Source organism: Grus americana, chromosome Z (assembly GCF_028858705.1).
Source record: "Grus americana isolate bGruAme1 chromosome Z, bGruAme1.mat, whole genome shotgun sequence".
Lineage (NCBI taxonomy): Eukaryota > Metazoa > Chordata > Aves > Gruiformes > Gruidae > Grus > Grus americana.
Genome location: NC_072891.1, coordinates 17,126,560 through 17,149,018, shown reverse-complemented (window position 1 = coordinate 17,149,018; position 22,459 = coordinate 17,126,560). Strand labels below are relative to the sequence as shown.

Genomic DNA, 22,459 nt, shown 5'->3' with positions numbered 1-22,459 from the left:
AATGATCCCAAGAAATTGGGAGACTTCCTATGACAGTCTCAAGCACGAGACTCAGTCATAGCATCAGGGACTTACCAGACCTTGCTGTTGTTCTTACCACTGATAACAGAACTCACTAAAAAAGGACACAGCACAGAAAAGAAGCTCAGGTCCCATCAAAAGGCAGTCACTGACCATTTGTGTCATGAAAACTGCTAGAAGGAATACATTGCATGATTACCAAACAGCTTTGGGATAGCAGGCATTTATTTTACTTTATATTATTTTATTATCAATGAGCAAGACACAGACTGGAATCCAGTTAAGTAGAAAGAGAATGTTATAAAGTATGTAATTCTGTAACAGACTGAAGTACTTCATTTAATTTTAAAGAAGTATTTGATAAAATACTCAAATCAAGTACTCTGCTCTAAAAGACATCAAATGCTAGAAAACACAATATAGCATTTAAAAAACCTTGCCCTTTGTTCTCTCTTGAAATATCCTCTATACCTATTTGCCATGCACGCACAACTTTATTTGCTGTAGCTTACTTACAGTAAGACACTTCATTCTTTTTGATGTTAATAGCAATATGTGCATTCTACTTTAAATTCTTATCTAAGAATTTTCAAGATTTTAGGATTTAAAATGAGAAAGTTAACAAAAATTTCTGCCAGAGAAAAACAGGCAAAGTAATTTAAGAATAAATGCCAGAAATACACACCAGATATAGCTTTAATACCACAGTAATATTTAATATTTTTATATCCTATAGCAATAAGAAATATTGGAAGGTACAGGTTTGCCTGACATACCACAGAAAACAAGTTTTGTAAGAAGAAATAATGTAAGACCAAAGAATATAGCTCAGAAAAGAACCAGACAAGGTCTCAAGCTAAGGCAGCCTTCAAAGCTGAGTACCAGGCCATTTCTGACTAGAAGAAAATGAGGTCTGAAAAAAGTGTCTATTCTTTTACCAACTACATCCGTTTCCTAATAAAAGATGTCAACTCTCCTTTTCATTTTTATTCTGTTATGACAACAACAGGCCACCAAACAATAGCAACAACAAACTCTCCATGAAGGAAAGGTCTGTTTCAGAAGACAATGCCATAGCTGCTCCATTACACATTCTGCTGAAGAATTATTTCTCAGTGGCAATGGGAACACAAGCTAAGCCAAAGAGACCTAACTTTGACATTCCTGGAACAAGCTTTCAAAAAAAAAAATCTCTAAATGTGCAACCAGGCAGCAGCGTGCATAAAAGTCTTAGATGTTCAAGTAAAATGTGTTTGTAGAAATAAATACCAGCTGAAACCTACATTTTGACAATTCACGTTTACACACACCAACACGCATGCGAACAGAGCTTTACTCCCACTGTTTGAACCTCAATCGTATTTATTCCTACAGGATTTTAATAAGTGATGGCAAAACACTAGCCTTAAAAATGTGCTTATTTTATGGCAACTCAGATTCCACATCCTGAACCCTTATGTAGTGCTTGGGGTGACAAAGATCCTAACTCCTCTTGTAGAGAAGAGGTACTACTGTCACAGAGCAGTCATGCGGCACGCTGGGATTGCCCTTCTCAGAGCATCGAACCTTCCCTGGGACACAAAGGTCTGAATCATACTGTTCTGTAAGGGGCTTCCTTTTCAACCATCCCTGTTTTTGGGCCCCAAAAATATTTTCTACAAAAGAAATCCAATCCAGTAATGGTTTGTTTTATCTGTACTTTAATCAGAAGTCATTAATTTCATGTTTCAAAGATAAGAATCTCAATATTTACATATCTTAAATGCCTCTATTTTGACAGCTTGTGAATACTGACATAAATCACAAATAATTGCTATAAGGAGCACTGAAATTTGTGGATACAACATTAGATGCAGGAAGGATAAAGTGTCTTCTTATGGCTTTATTTTGATGAAAGTTTAATATAAAAAACCTAAAATCTTCAGAAAAGAAAAAAAAACTGTTTTAGATGCCCAGCTCCTATTTGCCTCTGTTCCCTTCCTATTATCTTTGTATTCAACAAAATTTAATGCTTGCAAACCATGGTAATTCTTTTCCATGTTTCCATTCCTATTAACCATGGCTACCTCCTCCAACACAAAATACAGACAATTAAGAAAATAACCAAAACTGATTTTTACCCCCAAAATGAACCTTATAAAGATTATTTTGCATGTTCATCAGAGTAATTCCCAAACCAATTACACCTATTCTCAAATGTAAAAGCCATGAGGGAAGCAATTTTTGGAGCTAAATAGAAAAAAAGGGAGTTGATATTAACTCTGCTTGGAAATAGAAAAATATCAATGAATTTAAACTCTGGCAGAATGCTTTGGTATTTCCTGAAAAGAACATAAGTCTTCAGGTATGGTAAACTTAATGTCAAACTGATCAAAACCTGAGCTACTTCCCTGTCCTAAACAAATACATTATTAGGTAAGTCTGGCTGAGAGTCAAATCAGTGTATTTTGAAGATAAAATAAAAAAGATACTGGTTTAAAACTAAGGCTCAAATACTGGCTTTTGCACTTCAGCAACATGCTTTTTTGAGGAGGAAAAAAGCGTTGCCTGCGGGAACAATTCTAACAGAACACCTTCTCAAAGACATATCTTCCAAATACTAGAACTTATTTCTGAATTAAAGAGACAATAGGCTAAAATGCTTTTAAGGGTATTTGCTGGGAGAAGTTATCTTATTCATGGAAGGCTTTGCTACGGGTTTATTGAAAACTAATGGTAGAATACCACCTAACAAACACAAAACCAACATAGAAGAAGTCTGGAGACCATACATGTTCCAGGTTCTGGCTGGTAAAAGATCCAGCTTTCTTCTTTTTGTTTTTAAGAGCTGACAATTTTAAAGACGATTATTTTGAGAAGAATGCATGCACAGAAACAATGTGTTGCTAAGACTACTACTTATTTTATTTAAAAAATGGTTGCTGTTTGTAAGCCATTGTACATTTTCTGAGAGGGACGGATATCACACCCATTCAAACACTGAGATTTAACTATTCAGCCCAAAGCCACAGAGCTGGCCCCTGAATAGAATGAGAGAGAATTGATTGTTAACAAAAGTCAAACTCATCCTCTCTTGAAAATTTTCTCATTTGTCATGTCACTAACAAAGGACACAAAACTTCAGATGCCTCCTTCTTATCCAGAGCAGTACACTGCAATTCATCAGGGAGACCAAACCAGCACATCTGCAGAGCAACCAATGCAAGTCTTTTTACCTCCAACGTTACACCATTTGTTACGCTGAGCTCTTCAAACTGTATTTTGGTTTTCACTGTCACCTCAGCTTCATCCCAACGTTGTTTTGCTCAATCTTTTAATGAAAAACATTTTATTTAATCTGAGGAATTGCAACATGTGTCTAAGAGGAGGACTATGGTAATCTCAAGGTAATACACTAGGGTATGTTTCCAAACCAGAACTGAAGTTTCTCATTCATCTCATCTCTCATTCCGGCCGTATTCACACTATTCAGATCTTTAATGAACATAAGAAATTTACAGCTACCTTAAAGAGAAAATTAATCCTAGAATGATTTGGGTTAGAAGGGACCTCAAAGACCATCTAGTTCCAACCCCCCCCTGCCATGGGCAGGGACACCCTCCACTAGACCACGTTACCTAAAGCCCCATCCAACCTGGCCTTGAACACTTCCAGGGACGGGGCATCCACAGCTTCTCTGGGCAACCTGCTCCAGTGCCTCACCACCCTCACAGTAAAGAAAAATGATCGGGTTTATATTTGAAAACAAATGTTAGAGCAGAAGAGTAATATTTTAGGACCAACCACAATGGTTAGTCTCTACAGCAGAGATTGGAAGCTGCCCCTCTTTTCTAGCTTGGCAACAGAGTTATTGATACAGGACAGTAAGGTGGTGCTACCGTATAGTTTCTTGTAAGATCAACTCCACAAAAAATGCAAAGATGACTGCCTTCTTTGGAGGACAACAGAAATTAGATCCCTCAGTAAGAGTTAGCATTTAAATAGCAAATGCCATAATAATTTCACACAAACTAAAAAAAGGAACGAGCAGATAAAAAGTCAACAGATACCTCTTGCTCCATCACCCTGCAGAAACATGTCGTTCTGAGGTATACAGACAAAATTCAGCAGCTCTGTGGGTAACTTTAACACTGTTCACAGATCAAACTGACCAGGTAGAAAGTGTGGTTGTGATATCTCTGAAAGTTTAGTAAAAGAAGTCGATGTTACATCAGGAATGTAACATGAAAATTATAGCAATACTTAGCACATCGCACTATGTTGATTACATTTCTCTGGCTTTAAAATTCAAATATAATTAGATCACCTCATATTATATGGTTCACTAGACTAACATTGGATGGATATATTTGGGGACAGAATGCTGATGAAAAATAAGGACTGTTGATATGCCTATAAATTAGAGAAGAGCCAACTTCCTGTATTGTGTCCGCACATTAACAAATCCACCATAAAAATGCTTGAAAGCTTAAGTTCATTGTACCATGGCCTATGACAACAACAAGCTTCTGAGAATGTAAAATCAGAAAACCAAATGGTTTTTCCTATCCACATCTGCAATATTTTAATAGGGAGAATGGACAACTGCTAGTTATTACTGCATGAGACAGCTTTAACATCTGCTTGAGCTTTTTATGTTCACTAGCTGTTAGTTTCCATTCTGCTAGGGATTTTTTAAATTATGGGTTAGACTGACCATGTAATAGAATAACTTAATTTCATGCTGTGCTAGAGTTCAACCACAATCTTCTTTCAGAAGACACTTCTTACTGAGTGTGAAGCCCCCTCAGCCCTTTTGTCTTCCAGTTCCTTTGTTGCTTCCTTCCTTTAATAGGGAAAGGTTTGGATAATAACCAGTTTTATGGGTTTTGTCAAGAAGGGACAGGAAAAGAAGGTCAAGAGACACACAGGGCCTTTTCCTGGTCTCACGCCTAATTGCAAAACAGCACACTGTTAGTAAATGTGATATTCAGCACTTCTAACAGAACTGCATCATGTATAACCTTATTTTCAAAGCTATACTTACATGTGAAGTAAAGGTCTGATCTTTGCAGCATGACCACTTCTCTGACAAAAAATTTCTTCCGCATCTTCTCTGACCCACTTGTGACCCTATTTACAAAACGTGTAACAGATTTTGTACTTCTTGTTCACGTAATATTCCAGACAGCTGTAGTTATTTGCCATATCCTTGTTTAACTGAAACTGCTTTGCAGAAGTACAACCTACAAAGTTCAAAAAAGTGTCAAAAGGTGTGAGTTTAAAACTTGGGTGTGTGGAATTCTCTAACAGGTACGTAAAACTGGGTATTAATTTATGATTTATATATGGTGTGCAGAAAATTTGACGGTGGACTACCATGTTTCAGAGTGAAGTACAGGGCTACATGCAGTCTAGGAGTATATTGGGAAAAAACTCGATCAACTGTCATTAAGGGAAGAACACAAACTACCTATGCATATGTTCAGTAGAAGAGTACGATCCCTCTAATTCTCAGGGAAAATCTGTCTCCAGGCAAAAATGAGGTAGAGAAAGTAGAATAGGTAAGTTATGTTTCCTCTAACACTTTTTTCTGTCGACTCTCTTCTTAGCTAACATTTCTCATTATCTTTGCAACTGGAGAAAAAGTTCTTTCCTTAGAAGTCATTATGATGGTAGCCCTGGGATAAGGGCTATATATTAGTCCCTTAATTTCTCAAGTAATACCTTAAATTAATGTTTTAGGACTGTTCTTGCTACTTCAAGACATCATCTTTTGGGAACTTGGAGCTTCGAATACTACTAAGCTCATTTATGAAAATGTGTAACTACGTATCTTCCTCTCAGGAAGAACCATGTATCACATTAGTCTAACACACTTAATGTAATACATCCTCTGGGCAGCTACAGAACAGTTGGATTATGCAAGTCATTGCCATTTGTAATTTATTTTTTTAAAAAACCACCCCACACTAGTGATATTGTTGGAACAATGCTCATTGCAAGCCTTATGAAATGAGTATTTGAACTGCACTGCTTAGATACAGAAGAGTGTGCCCAGATCTCCCAGTATTGACATTCATTCCTGTTAAGTTTTCCTGCAGAATTTGAAAGTTTACACAAAAACACACGTGTGCTAGTGAAGTAAAAAGGTGGGCTTTTTTTGTTTTGAGTGTTGGGGTTTTTTTAATCTAAATTTTAAGTTAACTTTTTTACAAATAATTAAATCTTAGAATGGAAGAAAATTAATTATGCCCTCTTGTTCTCTCTTATGTGTTGAAGATCTGGAAGTCTGCCTTAGCAAATATTTTGGCATAATAGAATCAAGCTTGGCAAACAAGACACTCGGTGCTGAGGATATGAAATACATTCATACAGGTTTGAGGGTGTTTACTGTGGACTACCTCTAGAATGTTCACTCACGACTCTAATGCATCTTATAGTGTAGTTTCTAAAGAATCCAAGTTTGTGTGCTTCAAGGCTACTCTGCATCAGAAACCAAATTTTAGCAAGTGGAAAAAACTGTGATTCACTCCAAAAGCCAGCTTTTTATTCAAACTAAAATACAAAAGTAGGTTCAGTCCCCTATTTCTGTATTTGAATGGACCAGAATTATATGCTTGTTACAAGGAACCAACATAGCAGGACATGTATGACTCATTAGCTTGAGATGGTTTCTAAAATTCCAGACTAAAGCAAGAGTTTGAGAAACAGAGTAATGGATTAATAGATCACATAACTGTAAACTCATCATTCCGTAATCAGTGACATTCTCCTACTTACAAAAAGTTACGAAGCCAATTTACCAGCACAAAACAAAACTTCGTACTACTCAGGACAAAAAGTAAACAGTGTATTTGCTAGCAACAGCAGCTTTAACAAAGTTAGAATTTAATTTCTGATCTGAATAATAAGTTGTTGGCTCAAGAAGGGCAAGGGGGAGGACAGGGAAACAATAGACCAGGCAGCCTAACCTTGACCCTGGGAACATTACACAGCTAACTCCCCTGGGAACTTCATGAAAGACAAAGGAACTAGGAACAGGCAGTACAACTTGTCCACGGACTAATCATGCCTGGCCAACGTGACTGCCTTCTATAGTGAGATGGCTGACTCTGTGGACACAGAAAGAACAATGGATGTTGCATACCTTGATTTTTAGCAAGGCCTTTGACAAGTTTTCCTACAGTATCCAGGCACATTAGTGACATATAGTTTGCACAAGTGGAATATTGACTAGGAAAACTAGCTGGTCGACCAAACTCAAACGCTTGTGATCGCAGAATGAAGTCCAGCTAGTGGTGAAGGATCAGTAGCACTCATGATAGCATCAGTACTGAAGGCAACAGCTACAGGCTGGCCAGACAATGTATGGAGAGCAGCCCTGAGGAGCAGGACTTGGGAGTGTTGGTTGATGAAAAGCTCAACATGAGCCAGCAATGAGCACTTGCAGCCCAGAAAGCCAACTGTGTCCTGGGCTGCATCAAATCCAGGATGACCAGCAGGTCGAGGGAGGTGATTCTGCCCCTCTACTCCGCTCTTGTGAGACCCCACCTGGAGTACTGCGTCCAGCTCTGGGGTCCCCAGTTTAAGAAAGACATGGAGCTGTTGGAGCGAGTCCAGAGGAGGGCCACAAAGATGATCAGAGGGCTGGAGAAAGTGAAACATGGGAAAATGCAACCAGTTAAGAAGACTACAGAGAAACTGTCCAAGCAGCTAGGGATCAGGAAAGTCAAAGCCCTGATAGAGTTAAATCTGGCCAGGGACATCAAGGACAACAAGAAAAGTTTCTATAGATATGCTAGTGATAAAAGGAAGATGAGGGAAAATGTGGCCCCCCTCCGGATTCAAAAAGGAGACCTGGTAACCCAGGATATGGAGAAAGTGGAGGTACTCAGTGAGTGCTTTGCCTCAGTCTTCACTGGCAATTGCTCGAGCCACACTGCCCAGGTCACAGAAGGCAAAGGCAGGGACTGGGAGAATGAAGAACTGCCCACTGTAGGAGAAGATTAGGTTCAAGAATATCTAAGGAACCTGAAGGTGCACAAGTCCATGGGACCTGATGAGATGCTTTCGTGGGTCTTGAGGGAACTGGTGGATGAAGTGGCCAGGCCACTCTCCATCATATTTGAGAAGTCCTGGCAGTTGAGTGAAGTTCCCACTGACTGGAAAAGGGGAAACATAACCCCCATTTTTAAGAAGGGAAAAAAGGAAGATCCGGGGAACTACAGGCTGGTCAGTCTCACTTCTGTGCCTGGCAAGATCATGGAGCAGATCCTCCTGGAAATTGTGCTCGGGCACATGGAAAAGGAGGAGGTGAGTGGTGAGAGCCAACATGGCTTCACTAGGGGCAAATCGTGCCTGACAAATTTGGTGGCCTTCTATGATGGGGTTACAGCATTGGTGGACAAGGGAAGAGTGACTGACATCATCTTGCTGGACTTGTGCAAAGCATTTGACACTGTCCCACATGACATCTTTGCCTCTAAATTGGAGAGACATGGTTTCGATGGATGGACCACTTGGTGGATAAGGAATTGGCTGGATGGTTGCATTCAAAGAGCTGCGGTCAATGGCTCAATGTCCAAGTGGAGAACAGCGATGAGTGGTGCTCTTCAGGGGTCGGTATTGGGACCAGCGCTGTTTAACATCTTTGTCAGTGACATGGACAGTGGCCTCGAGTGCACCCTCAGCAAGTCTGCTGACGACACCAAGCTGTGTGGTGTGGTCAACACGCTGGAGGGAAGGGATGCCATCCAGAGGGACATTGACAGGCTGGAGAGGTGGGCCCATGTGAACCTCGAAGTTCAACAAGGCCAAGGGCAAGGTCCTGCATGTGGGTTGGTGCAATCCCAAGTACGACTACAGGTTGGGTGGAGAATGGATTGAGAGCAGCCCTGAGGAGAAGGACTTGGGGGTGTTGGTGGATGAGAAGGTCAACATGAGCCGGCAGTGTGCGCTTGCAGCCTAGAAAACCAACCATGTCCTGGGCTGCATCAAAAGAGGTGTGACCAGCAGGTCGAGGGAGGTGATCCTGCCCCTCTACTCTGCTCTTGTGAGACCCCACCTGCACTACTGCATCCAGCTCTGGGGTCCCCAGTACAAGAAAGACATGGAGCTGCTGGAGAAGCAAGTTGAGAGGAGGGCCATGAAGCTGATCAGAGGGCTGGAGCACCTCTCCTATGAGGACAGGCTGAGAGAGTTGGGACTGTTCAGCCTGGAGAAGAGAAGGCTCCAGGGACACCTTAGAGCAGCCTTCCAGTACTTAAAGGGGCCTACAGGAAAGATGGACAGGGACTGTTTACAAGGGCATGTAGTGATAGGACAAGGGGTAATGATTTTAAACTAAGAGAGGGTAGATTTAAATTAGATATTAGGAAGAAATTCTTTACTGTGAGGGTGGTGAGGCACTGGAGCAGGTTGCCCAGAGAAGCTGTGGATGCCCCATCCCTGGAAGTGTTCAAGGCCAGGCTGGATGGGGCTTTGGGTAACCTGATTTAGTGGAGGGTGTACCTGCCCACAGCAGGGGGGGTTGGAACTAGATGATCTTTGAGGTCCCTTCCAACCCAAACCATTCTGCAATTCTAATGTCTTTATTATTGACCTGGACAATGGGAAAGAAAGCACTCACAATCTCACAGATTTTAGCAAATTGCAGGAACAAATTACATACTGGAAGGCATGACTACCAGAGGGACCTCAGCAGGCTAAGAAACAGATTGAGATGAATCTCATTAAGTTCCAAGGCAAATGCAAAGTCCATTACTCAGGATGCAATAACCCCATAGAACAGCAGAGAGTGGGGGCTGACTACCTAGAAAATAGCTCTGTGGAAAACAAGGTGGTCCCAGTAGACCATCACGAAACATGAAACAGCAGCACAACCTTGCAGCAAAGGCCAACCATGTTTTGGGCTGCATCAGTAAGCATACAGCCAGCAGGTAAGGGAAGTGATGATTCCCCTGCACTTTGTACTTTGGAGACTTGTGTTGGGTTTGCGTGGCAAGGTTTTGGTAGCATGGGGGGGGGGGGGGGCTACAGGGGTGGCTTCTGCAAGAAGCTGCTAGAAGCTTCCCCTGTTCTGATAGAGCCAATGCCAGCCGGCTCCAAGATGGACCCGCCCCTGGCCAAGGCCAAGCCCATCAGTGCCTCTGTGATAACATATTTAAGGAAAACAAAACAGTTGGAGAGAGCTTTTGCAACTGGAGAGGGGAGTGAGAAGATGTAGGAAACTCTGCAGACACCAAGGTCAGTGCAGAAGGAGGGGCAGGAGGTGCTCCAGGCGCCAGAGCAGAGATCCCCCTGCAGCCTGTGGTGAAGACCATGGTGAAGCAGGCTGTCCCCCTGCAGCCCATGGAGGAAGGATGAGGGGGTGTAGAGATTCCACCTGCAGCCCGTGGAGGACCCCACGCCAGAGCAGGTGGAGGCACCTGAAGGAGGCTGTGGCCTGTGGGAAGCCTGCACTGGAGCAAATTCCTGGCAGGACCTGTGGACCCATGGAGAGGGGAGCCCACGCCAGGGCAGGTTTGCTGGCAGGACTTGTGACCCCGTGGGGGACCCCACGCTGGAGCAGTCTGCTCCTGAAGGTCTGCACCCCATGGAAGAGACCACGCTGGAGCAGTTTGTGAAGGACTGTAGCCCGTGGGAGAGACTCCATGCTGGAGCAGGGGAACGATGAGAGGAGTCCTCCCCCTGAGGATGAAGAAGCGGCAGAAACAACGTGTGATGAACTGACCGCAACCCCCATTCCCCGTCCCCCTGTGCCGCTGAGGGGGGAGGAGGTTGAAGCCGGGAGTGAAGTTGAGCCCAGGAAGATGGGAAGAGTAGGGGGAGTTGTTTTAAGAGTTGATTTTATTTCTCATTCCTCTACTCTGTTTTGCCTAGTAATAAATCAGATGAATTTCCTCTCTAAGTTCAGTCTGTTTTGCTCGTGACGATAATTAGTGAGTGATCTCTCCCTGTCCTTATCTCGACCCACAAGTGTTTTGTTATACCTTTTCTCCCCTGTCTAGTGAAGGAGGGGAGTGATAGAGCAGCTCTGGTGGGCACCTGGACCGCAGCCAGGGTCAACCCACCACAAGACTGCATATGGATTAGCATGTCCAGTACAAGAAACCATTGACATACTGAAGTGAGCCAAACTGGGAGCCATCATTCACACATGACAAAGAACTGGGTTTGTCAGCCTTAGAAGGAAAAGGGCATAATCCTCCTGTTGTTTTCCATGAGACAGTGCTGAAAACAGACTCTTCTCAGAGGGACGCAGTAACAGGATTAGGCTAGGTATTGCACACAAGTTGCAGCAAAGGAAATTCCCATCAGATATTAAAAAAAAAAAATTGTTTGCAATGGGAAGAATCAAACACTGGAATAGGGGAACAGAGACGCTGTGTAATCTCCACCCTGGAGGTGTTCAAATCAAAGCCTGGAGCAACGTGATCAAACTGGATCTCTTTTCAGCAGAGGACTGGACCAAATTATCTCTAGAGGATCCTTCCAAACTAAATTCCTCTGTAACTTTGGTAGTGCAACAACCTGTATTAAAAACAAAGATCCAAGGTGTTTCATGGCCATGGACACACACTGTGAACTGGAAAAGTTCCACCAGCTGAACAGAGATTAATGTCCTCCATCCTCTCCTTTTGTTCTTGCTGCACTGCTTTGCCATGATCTGATCAGAACAGATTTTCATAGCCTGCTTGAGGCAGGCTATCACCTCTTGGGTGATAATAAGCAGCTGGCAACAGGGTACAGAGTAAAATCTTCAACCTAGCCGTTAGATCCACAAAAGGACATAGGCGATGGCTTTACCATTTGTCAGACTACAGATCTGTATGTTGTGGGTATACGCTTCCCAGGTGGGCTGCTCAAGAGGGAAGAGAGGTTACTTCATAAATCAACACCAGGCTGCAGCCTCTGAAAGAGACCTCAAGTCTCAGCTTGACCAAAGCTTAAAGAAAACATGAAAGCTGCATGTCAGACTTGTGCAATAATAAAATTGAAGAGACTATCAGATGGCTAAAATTAGTCATCATTAACTTTGAAGGTAGAAACTGAAATCATCACAACAATCAACTTGACCACCTTGTAGAACTATATAACTAAGAACTGAAGCAAACTTGTATGGTATCAGGCCCAAAGGGATAGGATTCATCTCACACCTTGGCCAATGGAAAATGAAATACTGCCCCCAGTTAGGATTCCCCCCCCCCTTTTTTAAGTGAAAAAGGCACACATATTGGGTTTAACTGTTCTCAGAACTTGTCTAACCCTCTTCACTTTCTAGAAAAGCTCATAGTGAAGTTGCTATGGTCAGGTGGCATCAGTCACACCTAGAATGACTATTTTAAAAAACTATTCAAATTAGAAAATAAATGAAATATGCGTATGTCACTGTGACTCCTTTTCACTACATTCTTCAATCTCAAAATCCTTTGGTGGTATTCTGATCTTCTAACTCCCAGGAAGAATCTCAGACTACTTATCTACTCAGGAAACACAACAGGAGAGAAAAGAGACAGCAATCAATGAAGAAAAATAATCAACTTTTTATTAGCACTTCAACAATTACCTGGTGTTCCATGGTAAAGCACAGTTTTAAAGATAACATTGGTACCTCTGATCAAACATAACAGTATGGGTTTTTTTCCAAATACAAAGGGGAAAAAAAATTGTTCCACCCCCCCTTGTGTTTTTTTTTTAAGAAAAGCTAAGTCTTATATTAGCTACTTATAAGCAGAGACATGTTGCATACCGCAGTTAGATACTTAAAGTTTGACAAGACAACAATTAATACTTCGGGATTTTAAATCCCTTCAAATCCCCTTTTTGTTTCACTGGGACAGAGAAAGAGAGAGGATTATTTCCTTGTCTTTCCCCTTCTCCCATTTCCTTCCTATTTTTTGCAGGCCTAAAAGGAAAGTTGAATACAATGAAATCAAGAGGCCATACATGCTACATTGAAATATAGCTGCCACAATGATTTAAATTAAAGTTTAATTACAAGTCTTTTCCTGCAGTGTACAACACATTAATGCTTACATGATAATTATTTCAATTATATAAAAGAGATTTGCAAAAAGGGTAGCTTCTATCATACATTGTTACATTTCTTAATGTATTACCTGTTCAATGTTTGCATTTTAAGTGATCTTCACATAAAAACAGAGGTAGCTAAGTAGATATGCTCTATTTTATGAGGTCTCTATACACGGTGTAATAAAAAAAGTTTGTTCTATCAATCAAGATGGATTAATTTAAAGACTTACTTCATAATAGTTTGTCTTCCCCAGATATGAATGCTTTCTAACTCAAGTACAGCTATTTCTATTTAGCCTTTGTCACCATGGACAGTTGCCACATCATTACAGAAACATAAGCTCATTTTATTAGGCAAATATTTGAGTTCCACTCAAGTACACTTAACATAATAAAAACAAACCAGAAATCTATGTCATAATTTAATTTAATTCTTGCTGAACTTACTATGGGAATTTAACAGTGCTTTTAATTACATTAGGGAGAAGTCAAAAAAAATCAAAACACTGGATTTTAAGTTTGGTGTTTCTGTGCTGTCCAAACAATAGCTTATTTATTTAGAAAAATTCTAATAAACTCCAGCATCTTAAATATGTTGAAAAGTGCCTTTTCCAGCATCACAAAAATGTTAATTAAGAAAGCATCACTAAATTTTGAAGTAGCAAATACAGTTACAAGTCTAAGTGAACATAAACTGGAACACTGTGGTCCAAATTCTGTGAACAGATCAGGTATGCAAGATGTTCTGCCTGTGCAGAACTGGACCGTATTTTTTCTCAGAAACTTAAAAAGGCAACAACTGAAAAAGATGGAGAATTTAGCACCTGCTTAAAATAGTTAAGCAGTGCAAGTAAGTGTACATTTCCTTGTCAGGCATGAAGATCATTTGGTAGGTCCATGAAATCCTGTGTTTTGTTTTACATACTGTAAGTGGGCACTACAAAAAAGTGGAAATGTATTTTAAAGAAAAGTAACTTTCCTAAAATGTTCCTGATTCACAGCATCTATACAATCCACAAAAGAAACAGTTCAATTTTTCTATAGAGATATATCAGCATATTATGTTTATAATCTCAAATCATGTAAGTATCTATTTGCATCTGCTTGCATGTGTTTGTAATTTTGATATCAGTTTTGATGAAATAAATAGTTTTGTCCACACTGGCCAAAGACCAGCTTTGATAAGACAGAATACAATTTTGGCACAGTATTTTTTAGTGAATTTCCATGACAGAAGTACAAACAGATAGGAGGAAGAAACCAATAACTACTTAAAGATGACCGCAAGTTATTAGTTCCTAACAGCTCAATACTAACCTTAAAAAGCACATTTTCATTCTTTAATGCATTGCCTCATGGGAGATTTAGTTTCAAGTGCTAATGTGTCCATTCTTTCATAAAAGTCTACATTCCCTGACTGAACTATATCTCCTAGGAGTCAATGCAGTCTTCTCCAAATGCTGGCTGCATTATTACAGTAAGATTTCCTCTAACTCTTGTTTTCCATGACCTCTGTGACAAAACCGTAGTTGCAATCATGACTATTTAGCTTTGATATGATTCCCTGACTTTGGCCTGCAGGGCATCACAAGTCTTCTTAGCATCTCCCAACAACATGGCAGTATTGGGTTTGTAGAAGATTGGATTGTCCACCGCTGCATAACCGACTCCCAAAGATCTCTTCATTACAATGACCTGCACGTAAAAAGTTCATGTTTAAAAGAGCAAAAACTAACCACAATCTCCCCTCAAGCAAAGACAACACAGAACCAACCTCCATAAATGAAGGGAGAGCAAGAGAAATCCCTGGCCAAAATACGGTGCTCACTGCTACAAAACTGTATTTCAAATTTTAATATAGCACACAAATTGATATCTGGACCAGTTTCAGAAACATTTTATTGTTAAACACAATATTACATGTCAGATGAAGAGACTGTGGACACTACACATCCATATGCTTTTACTTTATTCCATGTAATAAACTCAAAGCAAGATGGGCACTGATGATTGTAACATAAAAGGTTTTTGAGGCTTTTTTATTTTTGAACTATTTTAAGAACCCAATTCCCTGATGGTAACACAATTCAGATGAGAGTTCACATCAATACTTGGTGCAACACACTCTGGTACTTCTCCAGACTATTACTCTGTATTACTTCATACATGGAATTTAAAAAAAAAAATCCAAAAATAAATTTCAGCCAGCTTTTGCTATTAAATGCCAAATTAGTTAACCATGGCACCTTCAGCAGAGAAAATGTGAAGCTTTACCAACTTTAACCATGTACATGTTTATTTCTCAAACTGCAACACAAACCACTGATAAATGTATGTGCCTATGACTATGAGTACTTGAATGGTTAACCCACAGAAGAACTGAGGCTACAATTGGGTTCGGAACAAGAGATCAAAGATGTCACACCAAGGAAACTCAAGTATATGTACTTTAGATCAGATGATGTTGCTTTCAAAGAGCAAAACTGGTGAGGTAATTAAACTACCAGTTCAATCTGGGTAGACTAAGCTTTCTTGTCAACCCAGCCACTCACTATTTTGAGGGTGTGGGGGGTTGGGGTTTTTTTGTTGTTGTTTATTTTATTTAAGTGTATTATTCATTTTTGTACTTCCTCCTCAATAATGAAGCTGTCAAATTTCCTATAAACTTAAAATAGCAGATATTTGTACAGAACTGCTTCAGGGCTGCAGATGTGAACAGAACATCATTTATTCTAACAACAGTTTTCAGTAGAAGCACTTTCTACTGCAGTCTTTTCTACTGCAGTCATTGTTAGTCTCACAATCATCAGCAAATACTTTAGTGAGATCATGAGCAGTGCATCATGCTTGCAAAATACTGACTGTTTTGTTGGACACCTTGCAGAAAGACTTCTCATGGAAATCCGAAGAGTAGGAGAATCTTGTTAGTTTACCCTATAAACCATGTTTTTAAAAGCATACTACGTAAGGTAGGTGCTAATGCAACTCCATCTCACCTGTTTGGACTTCCAGACCTCAAGAACTGGCATTCCAGCTATAATAGAGTTTGGATCTTCCTGAGCTGCTGAATTAACTGTATCATTTGCACCGATTACAAGGACCAAGTCAGTTTCTGCAGCAAGACAAAGAAAATCGATGAAAAATTACCTGAAACTGTAACACTAAGACTGATGTACCTTTTTGTGTTAAATCTGGTCTTTAGTGGCATACCCTTATGGTAAGCACTCTACAAACATTTATGGAGATTTAATTTACAAATAATTTACAAACTTATCAGGCACATTAATATGCCTGACAGTCCAAGTGTGCTAACAACTAACTCCAGCAAATTGCAACCATCCACAACTCCACTCCAAGGGACTCGTTAGACCACTCTGCCACACAAAAGTTAAATCCTTTAATATTTAAATATGTTTTCATACACACATAGTATGATCACTTTCAAATTTCTTTGTGCCCAGCTTTTCCTTTGAATATTCTTTTGAAAAACCTTTTACCAGCAACTTTCTTATTTTTAAATACAGATGTAAGAAAGCTAGAAGTTGTCTGTACAACGCTACACTGGTTTGCAAGACATGACAGGGTCAAGTCATCCATAACACCTGACCTAAAAAAGTAATAGTAGTTTTCCTGCATGGAACAGTAACAGTGATAAAAAAAGACACAGCATCTGTCATTTATTTTACAGCTACAAGCAATTACAAAAACCCCACCAAAAAACCCCACAAAACTGCTGCTTTCGAGCTGGAGGAAACAAGTTTCACAGGCCTGGTTAACCTCCCTTTCAGATCTACTCTTTTCTGTACTCCTGCATTCAATATTTCCCTTTGCTTTACCTGTCTGTACTCTCTACTTCTCAATTTTCTGCTTCTGAGTCAGGTTATTTCTTGTATTCCTCTGTGCTCACTTGCAATCAGCTGGGAGAGCACTTAGATTGCAAGAGAAAGACCTCTGCTCGTCTACAGTGGTATCACAACAGGCACAAAGAGAAACTGAATGGCCTGAGATTTTCCATTTTTAAAATCCTTGTGTGATGTAAAAACAGAATCAAATAAAAATTGACAAGATCAAATCCAATCTACTGGAAACTTATAGCTCACATGCTAACCTGGGAAGTCTTCATTGATCTCGTCCATTTCCAGTACAATATCATAGGGAACACCAGCTTCTGCTAGGAGTACATTGAGCTGACCAGGCATACGACCAGCCACAGGGTGAATACCAAACCTAACAGGAAAGAAAGTCCAACCCCATTAATAAGTACTGATCGTTACGTTTTATACAGTAAAACTGCCACCTGTGACCTACAAGGCTGAGAAGTTCTTAAGTATAAGCACATGTGAATTAATAAAAATAAATGTTTAAATCTTAACAATATCATAATTACTTTTCCAGTGTCGCAGGGAACTGAGTAGGTGGGAAAGGGAACAAGGCCCGTAGATTTGACTCTTCACCTGGACAGCAGCTGTTCCTTTTCTGCAGATAGAAGTCTGACTGACACAACAGGTATGCAAAAGAATATGCTCATTTCCCAGTAAAACTAAAATAGCTAGGAGTACATTTTCAGTCCTTCCATCAGAAAGTTGTTGCACCTGCAAAGTGGCTTTGGAGAGCCTGCTGGACACTTCTAGAGACAACACAGAAAGAACTCATTGCCAGAAATACCTGGGAACACATCAGTGCAAGATGGACCAACAGAGTAAATTTTCCACCCAGCAATAGCTTATACAAATTTTTCTTCCATTACTTTTGAAAGTAATAGGACTATTTTACCATTCTGTCAGGCTACAATCAGCAGCCTGAGCCACATCTCACACAGCAAGCGTTCGCATCCACCTTCCAAGCAGTACCATATTTAAAATCTTGTGACAGATACCTTTGTTTTTTTATGAATAAGCCTTTTTGCTGCAAAACCACCACCCACATTACTGTGCTTTGCACGTGCCTTGTACCATTGAAAAGTGAAAGCATCACAGAACAAATAAACTGGCCGCAACATTCTTCATAAAAAGCCTAAAAGACTGTGCAGCCTTCCTGAAGCAAAACCACTCCTAGACCTAGAAATGCCCTTGGCAAATGATCTTACTGACTTGAGTATCTCTAGAGTATGCATGGTTATCATAGTCTAACAGATCAACAGAAAAATTAGCAGAAACTCTACTTCAAGCACAAGACAATGCTTTGCTGAATTAGGTTAACATGCCACTTCTCATGACTGGTCTTAGGAGGAAATAATAAAAAAAAGGAGGGGGAGTAAGAAGGTGGAGAGCTAAGAAGCTATACTAGTTTAAGCATAACAATTTAAGAAATGTTTTCAGAACAGCTCAAAAACAACTTAGAGAAAACACACTGCTTCTGAGTTACTAAAAATTCAGACAGACACAGAGGGTGGCGGTGGAAGTGTTAAAGCATGCACAGAGTTCTGTAGTAAAAACCTGACAAAATTCAGAATGGAGATGTTCAACTGGTTTAGCTGCAACTCCCAAAGACGTATTTTGGTTAGAAGCAAGTCTACTTCTTGTGGGCAGATTGTACTCTTCTGCTCATCTACTGGCCCTGAATAAACTGTCCTGTGCATTTTCTCCACCTCTGGAGCTATCACCAAATATAATGCTGACTCAAGCACACCAGAAATGCCTCAGATGAATGTTGTATATAGGTGAAGTTAAATGTTTAATAAGGAGGTCTACATATACTTTGGAAGAGGCAGAAAATACCCAAGACAAAACTGTAAATTCTTGGATTTCTGAACAGAAATTTCTGAGCAGAAAGGACTTCAGACTTCTTCAGAAAGAAGACTGATAAATCAACTTGCCATGACAAAGGGATTGTCACATACTTCTTTTTTCAACTCTGCTGCAATGGAAGTGGGTAACACATCACTGATAGTTCACGAGTGTGTTGGGTTTGCGTGCCAAGGTTTTGGGAGACTGGGGGGGGGGGCTACAGGGGTGGCTTCTGCAAGAAGCTGCTAGAAGCTTCCCCTGTTCTGATAGAGCCAATGCCAGCTGGCCTCAAGATGGACCCGCCCCTGGCCAAGGCCAAGCCCATCAGCACTTCTGTGATAACATATTTAAGGAAAACAAAACAGTTGGAGAGAGCTTTTGCAACTGGAGAGGGGAGTGAGAAGATGTAGGAAACTCTGCAGACACCAAGGTCAGTGCAGAAGGAGGGGCAGGAGGTGCTCCAGGCACCAGAGCAGAGATCCCCCTGCAGCCTGTGGTGAAGACCATGGTGAAGCAGGCTGTCCCCTGCAGCCCATGGAGGAAGGATGAGGGGGTGTAGAGATTCCACCTGCAGCCCTTGGAGGACCCCACGCCAGAGCAGGTGGAGGCACCTGAAGGAGGCTGTGGCCTGTGGGAAGCCTGCACTGGAGCAAATTCCTGGCCGGACTGGTGGACCCGTGAAGAGGGGAGCCCACGCCAGGGCAGGTTTGCTGGCAGGACTTGTGACCCCGTGGGGGACCCCACGCTGGAGCAGTCTGCTCCTGAAGGTCTGCACCCCATGGAAGAGACCACGCTGGAGCAGTTTGTGAAGGACTGTAGCCCGTGGGAGAGACTCCATGCTGGAGCAGGGGAACGATGAGAGGAGTCCTCCCCCTGAGGATGAAGAAGCGGCAGAAACAACGTGTGATGAACTGACCGCAACCCCCATTCCCCGTCCCCCTGTGCCGCTGAGGGGGGAGGAGGTTGAAGCCGGGAGTGAAGTTGAGCCCGGGAAGATGGGAAGAGTAGGGGGAGTTGTTTTAAGACTTGATTTTATTTCTCATTCCTCTACTCTGTTTTGTTTGGTAATGAATTAGATTAATCTCCTCTCTACGTTCAGTTTCTTTTGCTCGTGACGATAATTACTGAGTGATGTCTCCCCATCCTTATCTCGACCCAAGCCTTTTGTTACACTTCTCCCCATCCTGCTGGGGGAGGGGTGAGTGAGCAGCCGCGTGGCGCTCAGCTGCCGGCTGGGCCTAAACCATGACAAGAAGTCACAACTCAGTCAACACAAATCACTTGTGAATTTAACACTGTACAAATACATCCTTAGAAGGGCAACTGAGCACTCCATCAGCAAGACAACATTAAGACAATGCAAAGATGAGACAACTGGAACTCCAGAAACAAAATTAAGGGTATGTGACTATTCCACATAATAGGAGATATACCACAATTTTAAGCTCTAGGTCAAATAGCAGGATAAAAGCTAGTTTTAAAAGGCATGCTTTTAAAGAAACAGATTAGACTGTATTCAGCTAGTAAACGTTTGCGATCCTGTTGCAAAGGATAATACCTAGAATAAGAAAAAGGAGAGCAAATATACAGGACAAAACATTAACAGTTTGTGTTTCACACCACTCACTAATATAAGCCATGTGTAGTACTGCAGCTAGTCCTGAAGTGTACCAAATTCAATCACAGTACAGTAGGAGAACTCTTATTCTGAAGTACACTTGAGAAAACCCATCACTCCTCTGGCAGTGAAAATAGATTTTCCAACAAAATTCTCTCTTGTTTCTAATAAAGTTATTTGAGTGTCTTTGTGACCAAAGCTGTTTTGGCAATACACAAAACAAAATACTTGTGAGGTTTCTATTAAACACTATATACATGTACAATCTTATTTCAAGGGCTGGAAAGCCAAAATTTAAGCTGCCGAGAGAATGCATTTCACCTTTGACTTCACTATTCCTGGCAAGTGGCAAAGAAGAAAAGAAAGGGAGAAATTGTCTTCATTCAGGAAGAGTTACAGCGTCAACCATCAGTAGTTACAGACTTCTGACAGACTCTGCTTGAAACCACATACTCACATATTCACAAAGTTTGAGAAAGCTGCTCATATAAAAGCTTTTTGGAAGAAAGTCCCAGAAGTCTACTTCTAAGAGCCTGTTAACCAAATATGACAGTAGCTTACCAGTACCTCTTGAAACTGGATGTGCAAGTGTGTCAAAAAGAATCATTAAAAATATGTGCCTCTATAAGGCTTTCATTATTTGACAAGATAAGATCTACATGTATCTGGAGTGAAATTAGTCTGTCAAATTGAGAGCGGAATTCAGGTAAGCATGGAAAAGAGATAGCTAAAATCCTTGAAGGCTCACAACATGTCTAATAGAAGCTGTGTCTCTTGGTCCTGACTCACAACAGCAGCAGTTCTTCAAATCTACGTGCATTACGGTAGGAACTTTTTGTCACATATGCTCTCCCATATGTTCAAAATATGAACCTCATTCATATTCAAAACCTCAAAACATGAATGATTTTAAGAGAGAGGCATATTTTATGGTAAAAACATTTTAAAGTAAAAAATTGCTAAGTTTCTTTGATATGCTTTTAATATCAGTTATGCAAGAACTCCCTTAGGTTGGTTGATTTGTTTTTAAATCAAGCAGAAATCTCACACTCTTTTTGACTTTATGTTTACATGACGTCAAGTTTTCACTCTATATCTACTTTACTTGTAACAAAGATTCACAATCATGCTGTGTCTGACTTGAAACATTATTCACTGTAGTTCATTGAAACACAAAATTCACCAGGAATTTTTTTCTCTTGACCCTGACCATATAACATGGGGTTTGCTTATCACCTCCAATTGTCAGATACACTGAAGTGAGCACACACCTCATTGCGACTAAGACTTCACACCTGAACAGCATGAGTACCAGGCAAGGATACTCAGCCTTTTTAATCAGCCTCTTGTGGATATGTTTTAGCTTTAGAAAGACAACACAGCATACTGAAAAATTAGTTCATATTTTGAACCTTTTCTTGTAACAGAGTGCAACATTTTCTTTTAAATTTAGATTAAAAATCTAAAACTCCCAACATACATGGCCTATCTAGGACAGCACTTGCAGCACAGAAAGCACTTAAAGTGGGGGGGTGGGTGGAGGAGAGGAGAGGAAGTTACTTAAAGTAGTAAAGTAGTATGAAGTTAATTATAGTTGTATGAAAAACACAGCTATTGCTTGAAAAATTACTGAAAAATCTCAGAATGGAAATTACTTTTTACAGTTCAAAGTCACCATCTATCTTTATCACAACTGGCTAGATGACATTCTTGCAATCAATACTGAAAGAGATAGCACCTACCTAACCCCATGCAGAAGTGTTTCAAGATCACTTCATCATGTAAAGATAGGATTCCTGTTATTATGCCAAAGCTGGACCGAGTGATATAAGTAACATCTGGCTGGTGCCTAATTTAGCTTACTCAACACTTTAGACACTCTATATCCAGAGAACAATTTGCTCAAGGGTTTTGCCTCACCTCCTCTTCCCCACACCCTGTTCACTTTGTGTTTTGACACCTCTCTACCTCTGTTTCCAGTACAGACAATAATCTGTTATTCAAGGTAATAGGAGGAAAAAATTCCCAAAACAACAAAACACCAAAACCTAGATGAACTGAGAAGTGCATCATTCAC

The 22,459-nt window shown here is 40.6% G+C and overlaps 1 protein-coding gene across 6 annotated transcripts in view; it reads right to left on the bottom strand.

The window, feature by feature from the left end:
- Positions 1-12,528: 12,528 nt before the first annotated feature.
- NNT (nicotinamide nucleotide transhydrogenase) overlaps positions 12,529-22,459 on the bottom strand; it is a 47,559-nt gene continuing 37,628 nt past the window's right edge. For all 6 annotated transcript variants that reach the window (XM_054808907.1, XM_054808908.1, XM_054808906.1 and 3 more), the window contains exons 20-22: positions 17,147-17,265; positions 16,035-16,150; positions 12,529-14,733 (exon numbers count right to left, since the gene is read on the bottom strand). In XM_054808907.1, the coding sequence (XP_054664882.1) occupies positions 14,584-14,733; positions 16,035-16,150; positions 17,147-17,265 (385 nt within the window). In that variant the 3' untranslated portion in view covers positions 12,529-14,583. The remainder of the gene's footprint in view (positions 14,734-16,034; positions 16,151-17,146; positions 17,266-22,459) is intronic.